Source organism: Arachis stenosperma, chromosome 8 (genome assembly GCF_014773155.1).
Source record: "Arachis stenosperma cultivar V10309 chromosome 8, arast.V10309.gnm1.PFL2, whole genome shotgun sequence".
In the NCBI taxonomy this organism is placed as follows: domain Eukaryota; kingdom Viridiplantae; phylum Streptophyta; class Magnoliopsida; order Fabales; family Fabaceae; genus Arachis; species Arachis stenosperma.
Window position 1 is genome coordinate 44,385,762 of NC_080384.1, and position 12,589 is coordinate 44,398,350.

General features: G+C 32.9%; 3 protein-coding genes across 3 annotated transcripts; 2 read left to right on the plus strand and 1 right to left on the minus strand.

Annotated features, from left to right (window-relative positions):
• Positions 1–4,044: 4,044 nt before the first annotated feature.
• Positions 4,045–5,578, minus strand: LOC130945065 (MLP-like protein 28). The gene is made up of 2 exons (XM_057873725.1): positions 5,344–5,578; positions 4,045–4,612 (listed from the first exon to the last, which is right to left on the minus strand). Exons 1-2 carry the CDS (start codon positions 5,531–5,533, stop codon positions 4,341–4,343), a joined length of 462 nt encoding a protein of 153 aa, XP_057729708.1. The 5' UTR covers positions 5,534–5,578; the 3' UTR covers positions 4,045–4,340.
• A 479-nt stretch (positions 5,579–6,057) lies between these two features.
• LOC130946035 (uncharacterized) lies at positions 6,058–7,039 on the plus strand. Its single transcript, XM_057874717.1, has 2 exons — positions 6,058–6,069; positions 6,299–7,039. The coding sequence occupies exons 1-2, from the start codon at positions 6,058–6,060 to the stop codon at positions 7,037–7,039; spliced, it is 753 nt and encodes a 250-aa protein (XP_057730700.1).
• Positions 7,040–7,171: 132 nt separating this feature from the next.
• On the plus strand, positions 7,172–9,046 carry LOC130946036 (uncharacterized). The gene has a single exon (XM_057874718.1). It carries the CDS (start codon positions 7,172–7,174, stop codon positions 9,044–9,046), a length of 1,875 nt encoding a protein of 624 aa, XP_057730701.1.
• The last annotated feature ends 3,543 nt before the right edge of the window (positions 9,047–12,589 follow it).

Genomic DNA, 12,589 nt, shown 5'->3' on the forward strand with positions numbered 1-12,589 from the left:
GGTCAATATCGATATTAATTTATAAGAATAATTTATGGCATTAATAATCTAACTTAGCTCATGCAACATTTTGCAGTTTTTTTGGCGGCCATGCCTCGGCATCATCATCCCGGCCGAGCTACATCACTACCTTGATGTGTGTAACATGGCGTGTCGAATGACATCTTGTGGATCGAGTGGTTCGTTAGCACGGGTATGCAACAGTCTCCCCCTCTGTCGGCACAAGCCATCCTTCTTGGCCAGCGTTAATACACTCTTCCGAAAGTATAGTGCCATGATTGGAGCATCGTACTCGACGAATGGATTCAGCAATGGGAGAATCGCTGCAACAGTTGATTGTTAGATAGGAATCTACAACCAATCGCCGATTTTAGCCCGTCTGCCGATTAATGTAGTTGGTACCTTGGATTATTCTGGATGTACCTGAGGTTGTCGAAGTTCATTCCTCAACAGCCACACTGCATCCACCCCAGTAGCCATGATTGACTCATGACGATTGGAGATTATACTCACGCCGTCTTTTCTTACAACAAGCCTTCATTAGTTACTAAGAAAAAAGTTTCACACATTAGAGGTCATACCCTGTACGATGGCAAAAGCAATCGGCACAATGTTTTGATTCCCATCTTGCGTAACTACAACAAAAAGGCAACTTTTATATTTTTCATATAGGTGGGTGTTGTCAACTTGAACTAGCGGCTTGCAATATTTGAAGGCCCTTATGCTTGGATTGAAACTCTAGAATACCCGATGGAGTATCCTAACACACCACCTCTTCACTCCCGTTATATAGGGGTCGTGTTTCTATTTGGACTTGTGAACCAAGCATCTTCAGAATAATTGCAGAGAACCACAACGGCAAAGTTCCGTAAGATTCTTTCCATCCACCGAAAATTTTCGCTATAGACTTTTGTTTTGCTAACCAAACCTTTCGATAACTAATACTGTAGTTGTATCTTTCCTGTACTTTCGCTATTATAGATTTTACCTTTATGGATGGTTAGATTCAGCCAATGGCTTCATAACCTCAGCAATCATGTCCGAGTCAAACTTGGAGTGATCCTGTGAGATCGTTTCCATGGAATGCGTGTGCCTCTCGTTGTATTTCTGAATCTCCTAACAAGCTTTCTTCTATATCAAGCTGGCTCGAATAAGCCAATCGCACCCACGTCTATAAGTCTTGCATTTTGCATAGAATGTCTGTGGCTTGGATTCATAAATAACGTAATCAACTCCTGTAGAGATAGTATAACTCCAAATTGCTGCAATGACTGATTTTCTAGAACCGTATTCAACTCTGATCTTGAACTTTTCGTCCACAGGATTAACAACACTTATAAAAAGAAGAAATTGTTATTCATTGATCTGTCAATTAGAATCACTCAAGTCTTCCTCGACATGATCAATTGGTTTGGCAAAGTGAATCGGTTTTACTGCTACCATAGGTACATGCGGGTTCGAAGACAACGACACACAACCACTACCTATCATGAACCGCAGCGTACCACTTCATCACATATTGCGGTATTAGTCTTGCATGACTTTTACATGTTGATCAGTTTCGACTCAAAATGTCTTATTTCAAAATCCTCCACTCAATCAGAAGTACTGATAGAAATCTATATGCAACTCTTTCAACCTCCTTAAAACTTAATGTACTTATATCAGTCAATATGAAATTCTTTAACGTATCCAAAGAATTAAGACAACAAACGTGGAATATTATTACAAGTTAATCGCATTCAAATATCACTTTCGTTCACCACTTCTAATTATCCCATTTGAATAAACTATCCCATTTGAATAAATTAGCATAATAAGAAAAAACTGATTACTAATAACCATATATACGAAAAATAAAATAATAAGAAATACAAATTATTAATGGAATTGGTGTAGTGTGATGAGTAGGGAGCGAAGCTTCCTATATACATGGGGAGGCAGCGCCCCTCCCCCAAAAATTTTATGTAAAAAAAAAAATAAGAGTGGCCCCTCCAAAAAATATTAATGGCCTCCTTCTCTAAATTTTAGGTGCTTGGACCATGATCAATTGATCATCATAAGAAAAATTAGAGGTTAGTGAACATCACTTTTCTCCCTTTATTTTGAATTAATTCTTTAATTATTTTTATTTATCTAGTTTATAATGACAATTTTTTTGAAAAAATAAAAAATGATAATTATACAATTATAATATTAACCTTATATATATATATATATATATATATATATATATATATATATTCTAATTATTAATTGTTTGTGATTTTTATATTATTAATTTACAAACAATAAATCAGAAGTGTTATAAATATGATTTAGGGTTTAGTTAACTTAGCTTACATAATATTTATCTATAAATTTTTAATTATAAAAATTTATTTAAATAATAGATAAGATGAAAACAATAAATATTAAGAAAAATGGGCTAAAAGGGTAAAAATATTTCTATTATTATTACATAAGTTTATTTTTTTTTAATACTTAAGGCATTAAGAGTCATACCTTAACTTTTTAATAAGATAATTTAAAATCAAACATCAATATTAGTATTTATAGATTTTAAATACGATAATCTATTTTTATATATATATTTGATATTAGTTTTGAGATATTTATGTTTAAATATCATGATATACAATATATTTAATTATCTTATAAAAAATAAGTCCTATTAATAATTAACTATATATATATATATATATATATATATATATATATATTCAATTATTTTATAAAAAATAAGTCCTATTAATCGTTATTTCTGTTTCTGAGAGAACTTTCTTATATATTGTATTTATATATTGTATTTTAACAGTATATCTAATGTATTGATGAGTTACCTATTTATAGATAAATACGTATTCTAAATACTATTTTAAGTACTGAGACACCTAGATATATAAATACACATATCACGAGTACTGAATAATTGTTTTATGAACAAATGTGTGTAGTTTGTATATATCTCGAATGCAATTAGATTATTTGTTTCCTAACATTATTGTTATTTATCTTAAGTACGTACCGAGTTATTGGACTATATTTTTTATGATTTTCGTATCACAATATTCAAAATGTGTAATATGTATTTAAATTAATAAATATTCTACTAATTATATATTTCAATAAATACTAAAATTATTTAATTTAAATAAAAAAATCAAAGAATATCTAGTATTAAAATTGAAAAAAATGTATTGACTGATTATTCAATCTTTAGATTTTTGTAACTTTTTAAAATTATTTTTATCCATTTACGACAAAAATTGCAAACTAAATTTATTTAGCTAAAATCATTAAATTTTAAAATAAAAATATCTCATTTTTTAAATATTTTTATATAAATACATAAAAATTTAATTTTTAAAATATTTTTTGACAAAATATATTTAATAGTTGAATGCTTTTATTGTATTTAAATATTTTAAAAATATTTTTATTATTAAAAAATTCAAAAGAATACTTTTATCAATAATTTGATAATTCAATTTTTTTTATTTACTCATTATGTTTATAAAAAAGTTAGAAAATTAATTTTTAATTAAATATTTTAAAAATATCTTTTTACTAAAAATTTTTTTATCAATAATTTGATAATTCAAATATTTTTTCGATTTACTCATTATATTTATGCTAAAGTTAGAAAATTAATTTTAATTAAATATTTTTAAAATATTTTTATTATTAAAAAAGTATGTTATCAATAATTTGATAATTCAGATATTTTTTTCAATTTACTCATTATGTTTATCCGAAAGTTAGAAAATTGATTTTAATTAAATATTTTAAAAATATTTTTATTATTAAAAAATTTTAAAAAATATTTTTATCAATAATTTGATAATTCAAATATTTTTTCAATTTACTCATTATGTTAATGAGAAAGATAAAAATTTAATTTTTAATTAGTTAATATTAATCAATTTAATTTAGAGTTTAAAATTTTAATTTAAAATTTAGAATTAGTAATTTTTAATTTAAAATTTAAATTGAAAATAAATAAAATAATTTTAAAAATTTAACTTATGTTGCCCAAAAAAATTGATTACCCATCGTTACTCTAATTTTTATTAGACATACATAAATACTTTCAAGTTTCCAGTTTCCACACATCCATGACATAAACACAACCAACAAAAAAAATCATGAACGATGACTATACATACATACATACATACATACGTACATACATACATACTATTCTTCACCCAAGTTCACACGCACTTATTATTTAATTTATATAACACTTAACTACTTCCAAAACAGTCCCGAAAACCTACCCCTTATTAAATTCCAACCATGCATATAACGTGTTTCTAATTTTCTTTTAGTAATTATTATGCCTTGAGAAGATGAGCATCCATCTCTTTAAAAATTTTGTCATAAAATTCCAAATAACCATAAGGAGCTTTGACATTATCACTAATTTTCTCATATTCAAGTGTCCATTTAGCTGAAACACTTCCATTGCTGTTATCAATCTCTTGAATGGTGAGCTTAAAGACTTTATACTGTTGACTTATGTCTCCATCAAAGAGATTCAATTTGATTGTCTTGTTATTCTCATCAATGGATTCAATTGTCTCCTTGCATGTAGTTACTTTACCATCTGTTGATTGACAATAATCAAAATTAAAAAAAATTAAAAGAAATAAAAAATTAAGGAAACCTGAGAATAATTATGTCAATTAGTTAACATAATTACGTATAAATTATGCTAGTCCTTTTGATCCTCTTAAAATTTTGTCTTTTGTCTTGGAGACAAAATCTTTTTTTTTTGTTTATATTTTTAGGAACTACAAAAAAACACAAGAATTTTGTTAATTTATGTATATACTTATAGCTCTCTTCTAATAATCTCATTCATTATGGATTTTTAAACAATTCATATAATTCTCACTAATATTATTTCGTAGTAAGAACTTTTTTTTGTTATAAATGGAGGGAAACTAATTAAATTTAATAAAATCTCAAAAAAAAATTGTTAGAGATATAATTATTTATATATCTTTTTCTTAAATTAAATTTTTAGAAGAAGTGATATTATGATATAATATAATATCAAAGCTTCTATAATAAAAAAGTTTAAAATTTGATTCATGTTGAACTTTAATGAAAAGAATTTTAGCCTAAAATAAATAATATAAAAAACATATAAAAAATTAATGTAAACCCAAAAAATAAATCTTATATAAGAAGACATATTAAAAATATAATTATTTATGCGACTTTTGCTATAAGTTTAGGTTTTTAAAAAAAAATGATATCATGACAAATAAATCCGACGAAATGCTTTCTTCTAATTTACAAATTAATTCATTTAAAATTATGCTTGATTACCTATAACATATGTCCAGTGTTTAACTGAACCGCCAATGCTGTGCCAATCCTCACCCTGATGCAGCTTGGTGTGATGCACTCTTTCACAAATATTTTGAACATCGTGGAGAGATTTTGTTGCAAGATTAAAGAACTTTCCAGCAGGTGCATGCATCACAATTTCAATACTAAGCTTACCACTCAGTGCCATTGTCTTAAGAAGGAAACAACTATTATGAAGCAAGAAATCAGATATGGGAGATATGGGAGAATGAGTTCAGATTTGTCGGGCCTTATATAGAAAAATAAGCTACCTCAGCTACTAATTTATTGCGCTGCTAATAAAAAATTTTAATCAACAAGAAAAATAGTCAATATATGTTATTTTACTCAATGAAATTATCTAACAATGATTAATCACTAAATTCTAATCAAATTTTTTAGGAACGCAAAATAGGTACCATCATATTTTTATATTATTTTAAGGGCAAAACACCAAAATAAACCAATGGGAGAATTTTATTATCCAAATCAGCCAAAACTAAAATTTTTTCAGCAATCCACCAACGAGCAAATATATATAATTCGAATCAACTCGATTCGAATTGCAAATGTAAATAATTCGAAACAACTTGTTTTGAATTACCATTGAAATAAAAAGCATGTAATTCGAATCAAGTAGATTCGAATTATCCTTTATTAAATCGAATCAAGACGATTCGAACTAGTAGCAAAATGGACCAACACGTAATTCGAATTAGGTCGACTCGAATTACTAAGGAAAACAAAGCATTAGTTAATTCGAATTCAGTTGATTCGAATTATGTGTATATAGTTCGAATTAGGTTGTTTTGAATTAGTGTGTTCCAGGCCCGTATATATATATGATGAATGTGAGTTGCTCTCAACATTGAGGGGTCATATGGCTGGTGAGGATAGTTTTATAGTGTTGGTTCACCACAGATGATCGATTAAGAGGAAAACTCGGTCATGTGTCAAGTTCACCGATAAGGATCCTCTCTGTATTATCGTGAGTTTTACGACGAGCTATGATGACCTTGCTAGGTCTGTACTGAAAAAACTTGATCTGGAAGGTGTTAAAAGGGTAAATAAGTTTTTCTATCGCATTCCAATCACGGTGCTCCAAGATAGCGTGAAGTATGATAGTTTCACGATCGGGAATGATGAGAACTTGCAGGTCATGTTTCTTTGTCGCCGGCAGTTTCCCGAAGTTCGGACACCGGAGCTGTTGGCAAAGCTGGTTAATGTGGTGTCCAGCTCGGGGGGTTCGAACCGGAATACCAACACTTTAGCGACGGTTGTCGGTTTTAGCTCAAGACCTGCCGTTGCATCTTCCTCAGTCCCTGCTTACGAGCCACCCGCCCCGCCTGTTGCCTCTCCTTCGTTCGCTGTTGATCTCAACGACAGTGTTGGCGACGAGGTTGGAACAGCGGAACTTGTTCCTACCTCTGTACACTGTGCTGCACCGGCTGGGGCTGGAGATGGATTGTTTGATGATGTAGAGGACGATGATGTCAAGCCGGATATGATTGCTGATGATAGTGGCGATGAGATCGGAGCGAGTGAGCCTGCCGGTACCGGTGGTGGCTCTAGCTTTGGCACGCAGCAGTACCCTCCACATTTTTCATCTTTGGACTTGGATGCGATGCAGGGGCGAAGCTACATACATAGAAAGGGGGGCAGTCGCCCCCCCTAATTTAATTTTTTACACGTAAATTATATGTAAATTTCAGTTTAGCCCCCCTTAAAATTTTATTTTAGTCTTTTTTTAGTGTGTAAATATTTTTGGCCCCCCTCTAATATTTCTTCTAGCTCCGCCCCTGATGCGATGAGGCAGCTGGGTGTACCTGGGGAGGCTGCAGGATTTGGCGCTAGAGATGCTGAAGGGTCAGTTGGTATGACAGAGTTTCAGGTTGGTCAGCAATTTCAGGATAAGGATGATGCCATGTTAAGTGTGAAGACTTACAGCATCCGCCGAGGTGTACAATACAAGGTTGTGGAGTCTGATTATCGCTGTCACATTGGCAAGTGTTCTGAGTTCGGAAATGGGTGCACATGGTTGATTCGGCTGAGTCTCCAGCAGCGCAAGGGCATATGGGAGGTCAAACGGTACAATAGACCGCACACTTGTCTCGCCAGCTCTATCTTCAATGATCACAGGAGTTTGGATTATCATGTGATATCGGCATTCATTATGCCAATGGTTAGAGTTGATGTATTCGTTAGCATCAAGATGCTCCTAAATGCGACTGCGTCGCATTACGGATTCAGGCCGACCTACAGGAGGGTCTGGATGGCGAAGCAGAAGGCTGTTGCACTCATTTATGGTGACTGGGATGAGTCTTACAACGAGCTCCCACGGTGGGTGTTAGGAGTGCAGGTGACAATGCCTGGCTCTATTGCAGTTCTTCGGACTAGCCCTGTTCGAGTTGGGGGACAACTGGATGAATCTCAGGCTTATTTTCACAGACTGTTCTGGACTTTCCTACCATGTATCGAGGCATTTTGTCATTGCAAGCCGTTGGTTAGTATTGATGGGACCCATCTCTATGGCAAGTATGGGGGTACTCTGCTTGTGGCGATTGCACAGGACGGGAACTCCAACATACTCCCTGTTGTATTCGCGCTAGTCGAGGGTGAGAATGCTGAGTCTTGGTCATTCTTTCTCTCCCACCTCCGTCAGCACGTTACACCACAGCCAGGTCTGCTCGTTATCTCTGACAGGCATAACGGCATCAAGACCGCCCTTGAGGCTCCCGACGGTGGCTGGCTACCTCCGGCTGCATACCGAGCTTTCTGCATTCGGCACGTAGCAGCAAATTTCGCCCTTACCTTCAAGGGTAAAGACGCAAGGAGGCTTCTCGTGAACGCTGCCTATGCTAAGAAGGAGGTCGAGTTCCATTACTGGTTTGATATTCTTCGCTCGGAAGATCCGACGATGTGTGAATGGGCAAACCGGATTGAGTATTCATTGTGGACACAGTGTTGCGATGAGGGCCGAAGATTCGGTCACATGACGACAAATATATCCGAGTGTGTGAATTCAATCCTCAAGGGTGTGAGGAACCTTCCTGTATGCTCGTTGGTTAAAGCAACGTACGGTCGGTTGGCCGAATTTTTTGTTCGCTTGGGGAGAGAGGCGGAGGCCCAGCTGGGTACGGGACAACAATTCAGTCAACACCTTGTTAAATGTATAGAGGCCAACTTGAAGACGGCAAGGTGCTTCACAGTTACTTTGTATGACAGGGACAACTTGGAGTACACGGTCGCAGAGACCACTCTTACTGGTTCTTTCTCCCTTGGTAGCTACAGGGTGTCACTCGGATCTCAGACATGTGATTGCGGATACTTCCAGGCACTGCATTTCCCTTGTCCGCACGCACTGGCATGCTGTGCTTACTCACGAGTCACTTCGCACTCCTATGTCCACCCAGTCTATCGACTCAGTAACATTTTTAGTGTCTATCAGATGGGATTCAGACCTCCAATCCCAGAGGGTTTCTGGCCACCATATGATGGGCCGACGGTAATACCGGACCCGAACAAGAGGCGTGCAAGGGAGGGTCGTCCCAGGTCTACTCGTATTCGGACGAACATGGACGAGGCAGATCCAAATCGGCCTAAGAGATGCGGCTTATGTCGGCTCTCCGGACACACTCGTCGGAGCTGCCCACAGGTCGGGGGTAGCCAGGGAGGACAGTGATAGATTGGGTAGGGTTGGTTTTGCGTTGTTTGATTTACTATTGTACTATGTTTTGAATTTTAGTTATGTAAGGTTAAAAAATTTCTTAGTTGCAAACGCTTTGTATGTCTGTTGTTTAAAGTAACAGAACTAATATAAATAAGCAAAGTAACAAGTAAAAGTGATTCGAATGAGTTTGGTTCCAACTCCTTATATAGGGAACTAACAAGTAATTCGAATCAACTTAATTCGAATTACCTTTCGAATCAACTTGTGAATAATTCGAATCAACATGATTTGAACTCTATTGAGTCACGTTTCCATACGAATTCGAAACGACTCAATTCGATTTAGCCACCATTAATTCGAATCTACTTGATTCGAATTACATGCTTTTTATTTCAATGGTAATTCGAAACAGGTTGTTTCGAATTACTTGCATTTGCAATTCAAATCGAGTTAATTCGAATTATATATATTTACTCGTTGGTGGATTATTGAAAAAATTTTGATTTTGATTGATTTGGGTAATAAAATTCTCCCATTGGTTTATTTTAGTATTTTGCCCTTATTTTAAAGTTTGATTCTAGTGCTTATAAAGTTTTATTATCAATGTAAATATATGATCATTTTGCATATCAAAATGTATTTCAATAATGGATCATTATTAGTATCTGATTGATAGTTGATTTTGATAGTTCATATATAATATAATTTTTTTAGTGCACACGTAATTTTAACACACTCGAAAGATAAAAAAATATATTAGAAAACCAATATCTATTATTAATATCAGCTAATATTTTGTATTGATATTTTATTTTTATATTGTTAAAATTTAAAATTTAGCAATTATTATTTGAAATAATAATAAAAAATAATAAATTTTATTAATAAATAATATTGTTAAAAAAATTCACAATAAAAAATAAGCCACACAAAAAATTCAAAAAATAGAATAAATAAAACCACCCACATTATCCGATCCACATGTGTAGGTCACACATGTCTGCTAATTATCTACAATTATAGTTCACTAGTAAGTGTTTTGCTGCTATCAGTTAAAGAGAGTCTTATATTACTATATTAGTATTTATTTAATTAAATGATTATATTTTTAAATATTTTAATATATTTAAATATACTATTAATTAAAGTATAAAACGAAATATGTGGAGTCAAAGTAGGGATGACAAAAAAATCCGTATTTATAGATATCAACAGAAATTATATATCCGTAATAAGAATGCTAACAGAGACTCGCAATGGAGACTAATCTTACCCCCACAAATAAATAAAAAAAGGGGACGGATATTGAAGTATCCACTTTATAGGAATTCGTGAAATCTCCACAAAAAAGTTTAATTAAATGTCTTTATATATATATATATATATATATATATATATATATAAAAGTTATGTAAGTAACTCTAAGGATTAAGTACAATTTCAGTTTTTAAGATATAGGACGAAATTTTTTTTGTCTCCAACATTTTTTTATATATAAAAGTGTTCTTAAAGTTTAACTTGATTTTAAAATTATCATTTTTACTTAAATTTTAAATTTTATTACCAAATTACCCTAACAAAAAAATTATAAAAAAAGAAAAAAAAGAATCATGCGGGAGGGGTGAGGAAAAAAGAAGGGGTAGGGAAGAAAAAGGGAAAGAAAGGAAGAGAGGGAAAGGAGGGACGGCGCCGGCAAGACTTGGAGCCGCCGTCGCCATTGGGAATAAGAACTAGAGGGAGAGAGGAGACATGACTTCATCAAACTCACCAAGAAGGTCCATCTCCTCTGCGACAATCTCTGTTTCGTCATCTGCGCTGCCACTGTCCAACCCTCAATGAGCGTCCCCTCAACCGCAATCTCACCCTCCTACTCCGCTACTGCCACAACGACGATGTCATCTGCTAAGTCTTTTCCATCACCACTACCGCTGATTTTCACAAGGTTTGGAAAATCTATCCTCCCTAGGGTTTCATCAATTCTACTTTTATTTTTGATTTTGTTAATCAGATTGTCAATCACATTGTTTCTGATTCTGATTTGTTAATCCACCAATTTGATTCTGATTCTGATTTTGTTAATCCATTATTAATCACATTGTGTTCCAATTCTGATTCTATTTCTTATTTTATTAATTCATTGTTCTTCTGCTTCTATTTCTTCTACTTTTGATTCTGCTTTTATTTTTGATACTTCTGATTCTATTTCTTCTACTTTTGATTCTGCTTCTATTTTTGATACTTCTGATTCTATTTCTATTTTTAATTTTATTTTTGTTTCTATTTTTAATTCTGTTTATGTTTCTATTTTTGCTTCTAACTCTGTTTCTATTGTTGTTTCTATTTTTTTATGTTTATTTCATTATTTTTGCTTCATTGTTGTTATTGTTGGAGAAGAAGAAAAATAAGAGATGTTGTTGTAATGGAGAAGAAAGATAGAAATTGTATTTTGGTGAAGAAGAAAAAAGGTATTTTGGTCCAAATGACGATTTTAAAACCAAGTTAAACTTGAGGGACGATTTTATATGCAAAAAAAATTGGGTGATTTTATGCAAAAAACGATATTAAAATCAAGTTAAAATCAAGTCAAAATTCAGTAAATGTTGTCAATAACAAATTCATCTAATTGATTTTTCAGCAATAAAAAAAGATTAGCTGAGTGAATTTTTATCAACAAATTATTCAAGGCTCATAATCAATAACAAATTCATGTCAGTGATTATTTTCAACAACAAAAACTAATTCATTAACATTTGTAGCAACAAAATCAAATACAACAACAAAATAGAAAAGAAATGAACAGGAGAATTTGTTGAAGCTCGCCAAATTAGGACCAGTTTTTGGTTGCGTGAAAGAAGCTAATGGTGGGGAGGAAGCTGACGACAAGAGTTGCTGACGGCGAGGAGGAAGCATCAGGACCTGATGCTTCTTCCGTCGGTGACGACGAGGGCAGAAAAGGCGCGCAAGGCAATGAGAGAGCCCAATCTGAGAGAACGACGATGAACTTGATAGCGACACCGAAGACAGTGAGAGAGACCGGAGTCGAGCGAAGGAGAGAGTTTGGGTGAGACAGCACTGACAGGAATGAGAGAGCTCGAGGTTCAGTCTAGTGACGTTGAGACAGGAGTGTGAGAGTTTAGGGATGCCAAACGATGTCGTTTGTGGAAGTGAAAAAAACCAAAAAAAAAAAATATGATCCAGTGAGTCATGTAAATTGGTTGATTCGACCGGATTTGATAACAACTGAATTTATTGTTATTGTTATAAAAAATTAATTTTATTTTGATTTATTAAGAATTTAAAAAATAGCTGATTTAGTAATACATCTTATAATAACATGATACATAAACGTCTTGGAAAAAAAAAAAGACATCTTATCCGTCTTTATGGAAATATCCGCCTTTTAATTATTGAAACACTACTCTCTTTATTATAGAACACGACATTTGTAGTGTTTAGCAAAGTCCTCAAAGTATGTCATTTTCTATTCAACAAAAATTGTAAAACGTCACAATTTTGTAACCTATTTTAAAATATCAGAACATTGAAATACATATT

Coding starts and splice junctions, on each gene's coding strand:
- LOC130946036 (XM_057874718.1), top strand. CDS start 7,172: ATGAGGCAGCTGGGTGTACCTGGGGAGGCTGCAGGATTTGGCGCTAGA.
- LOC130945065 (XM_057873725.1), bottom strand. CDS start 5,533: ATGGCACTGAGTGGTAAGCTTAGTATTGAAATTGTGATGCATGCACCT. Junction 4,613..5,343: donor ACACTGGACATATGTTATAG/GTAATCAAGCAT, acceptor GTCAATCAACAG/ATGGTAAAGTAACTACATGC.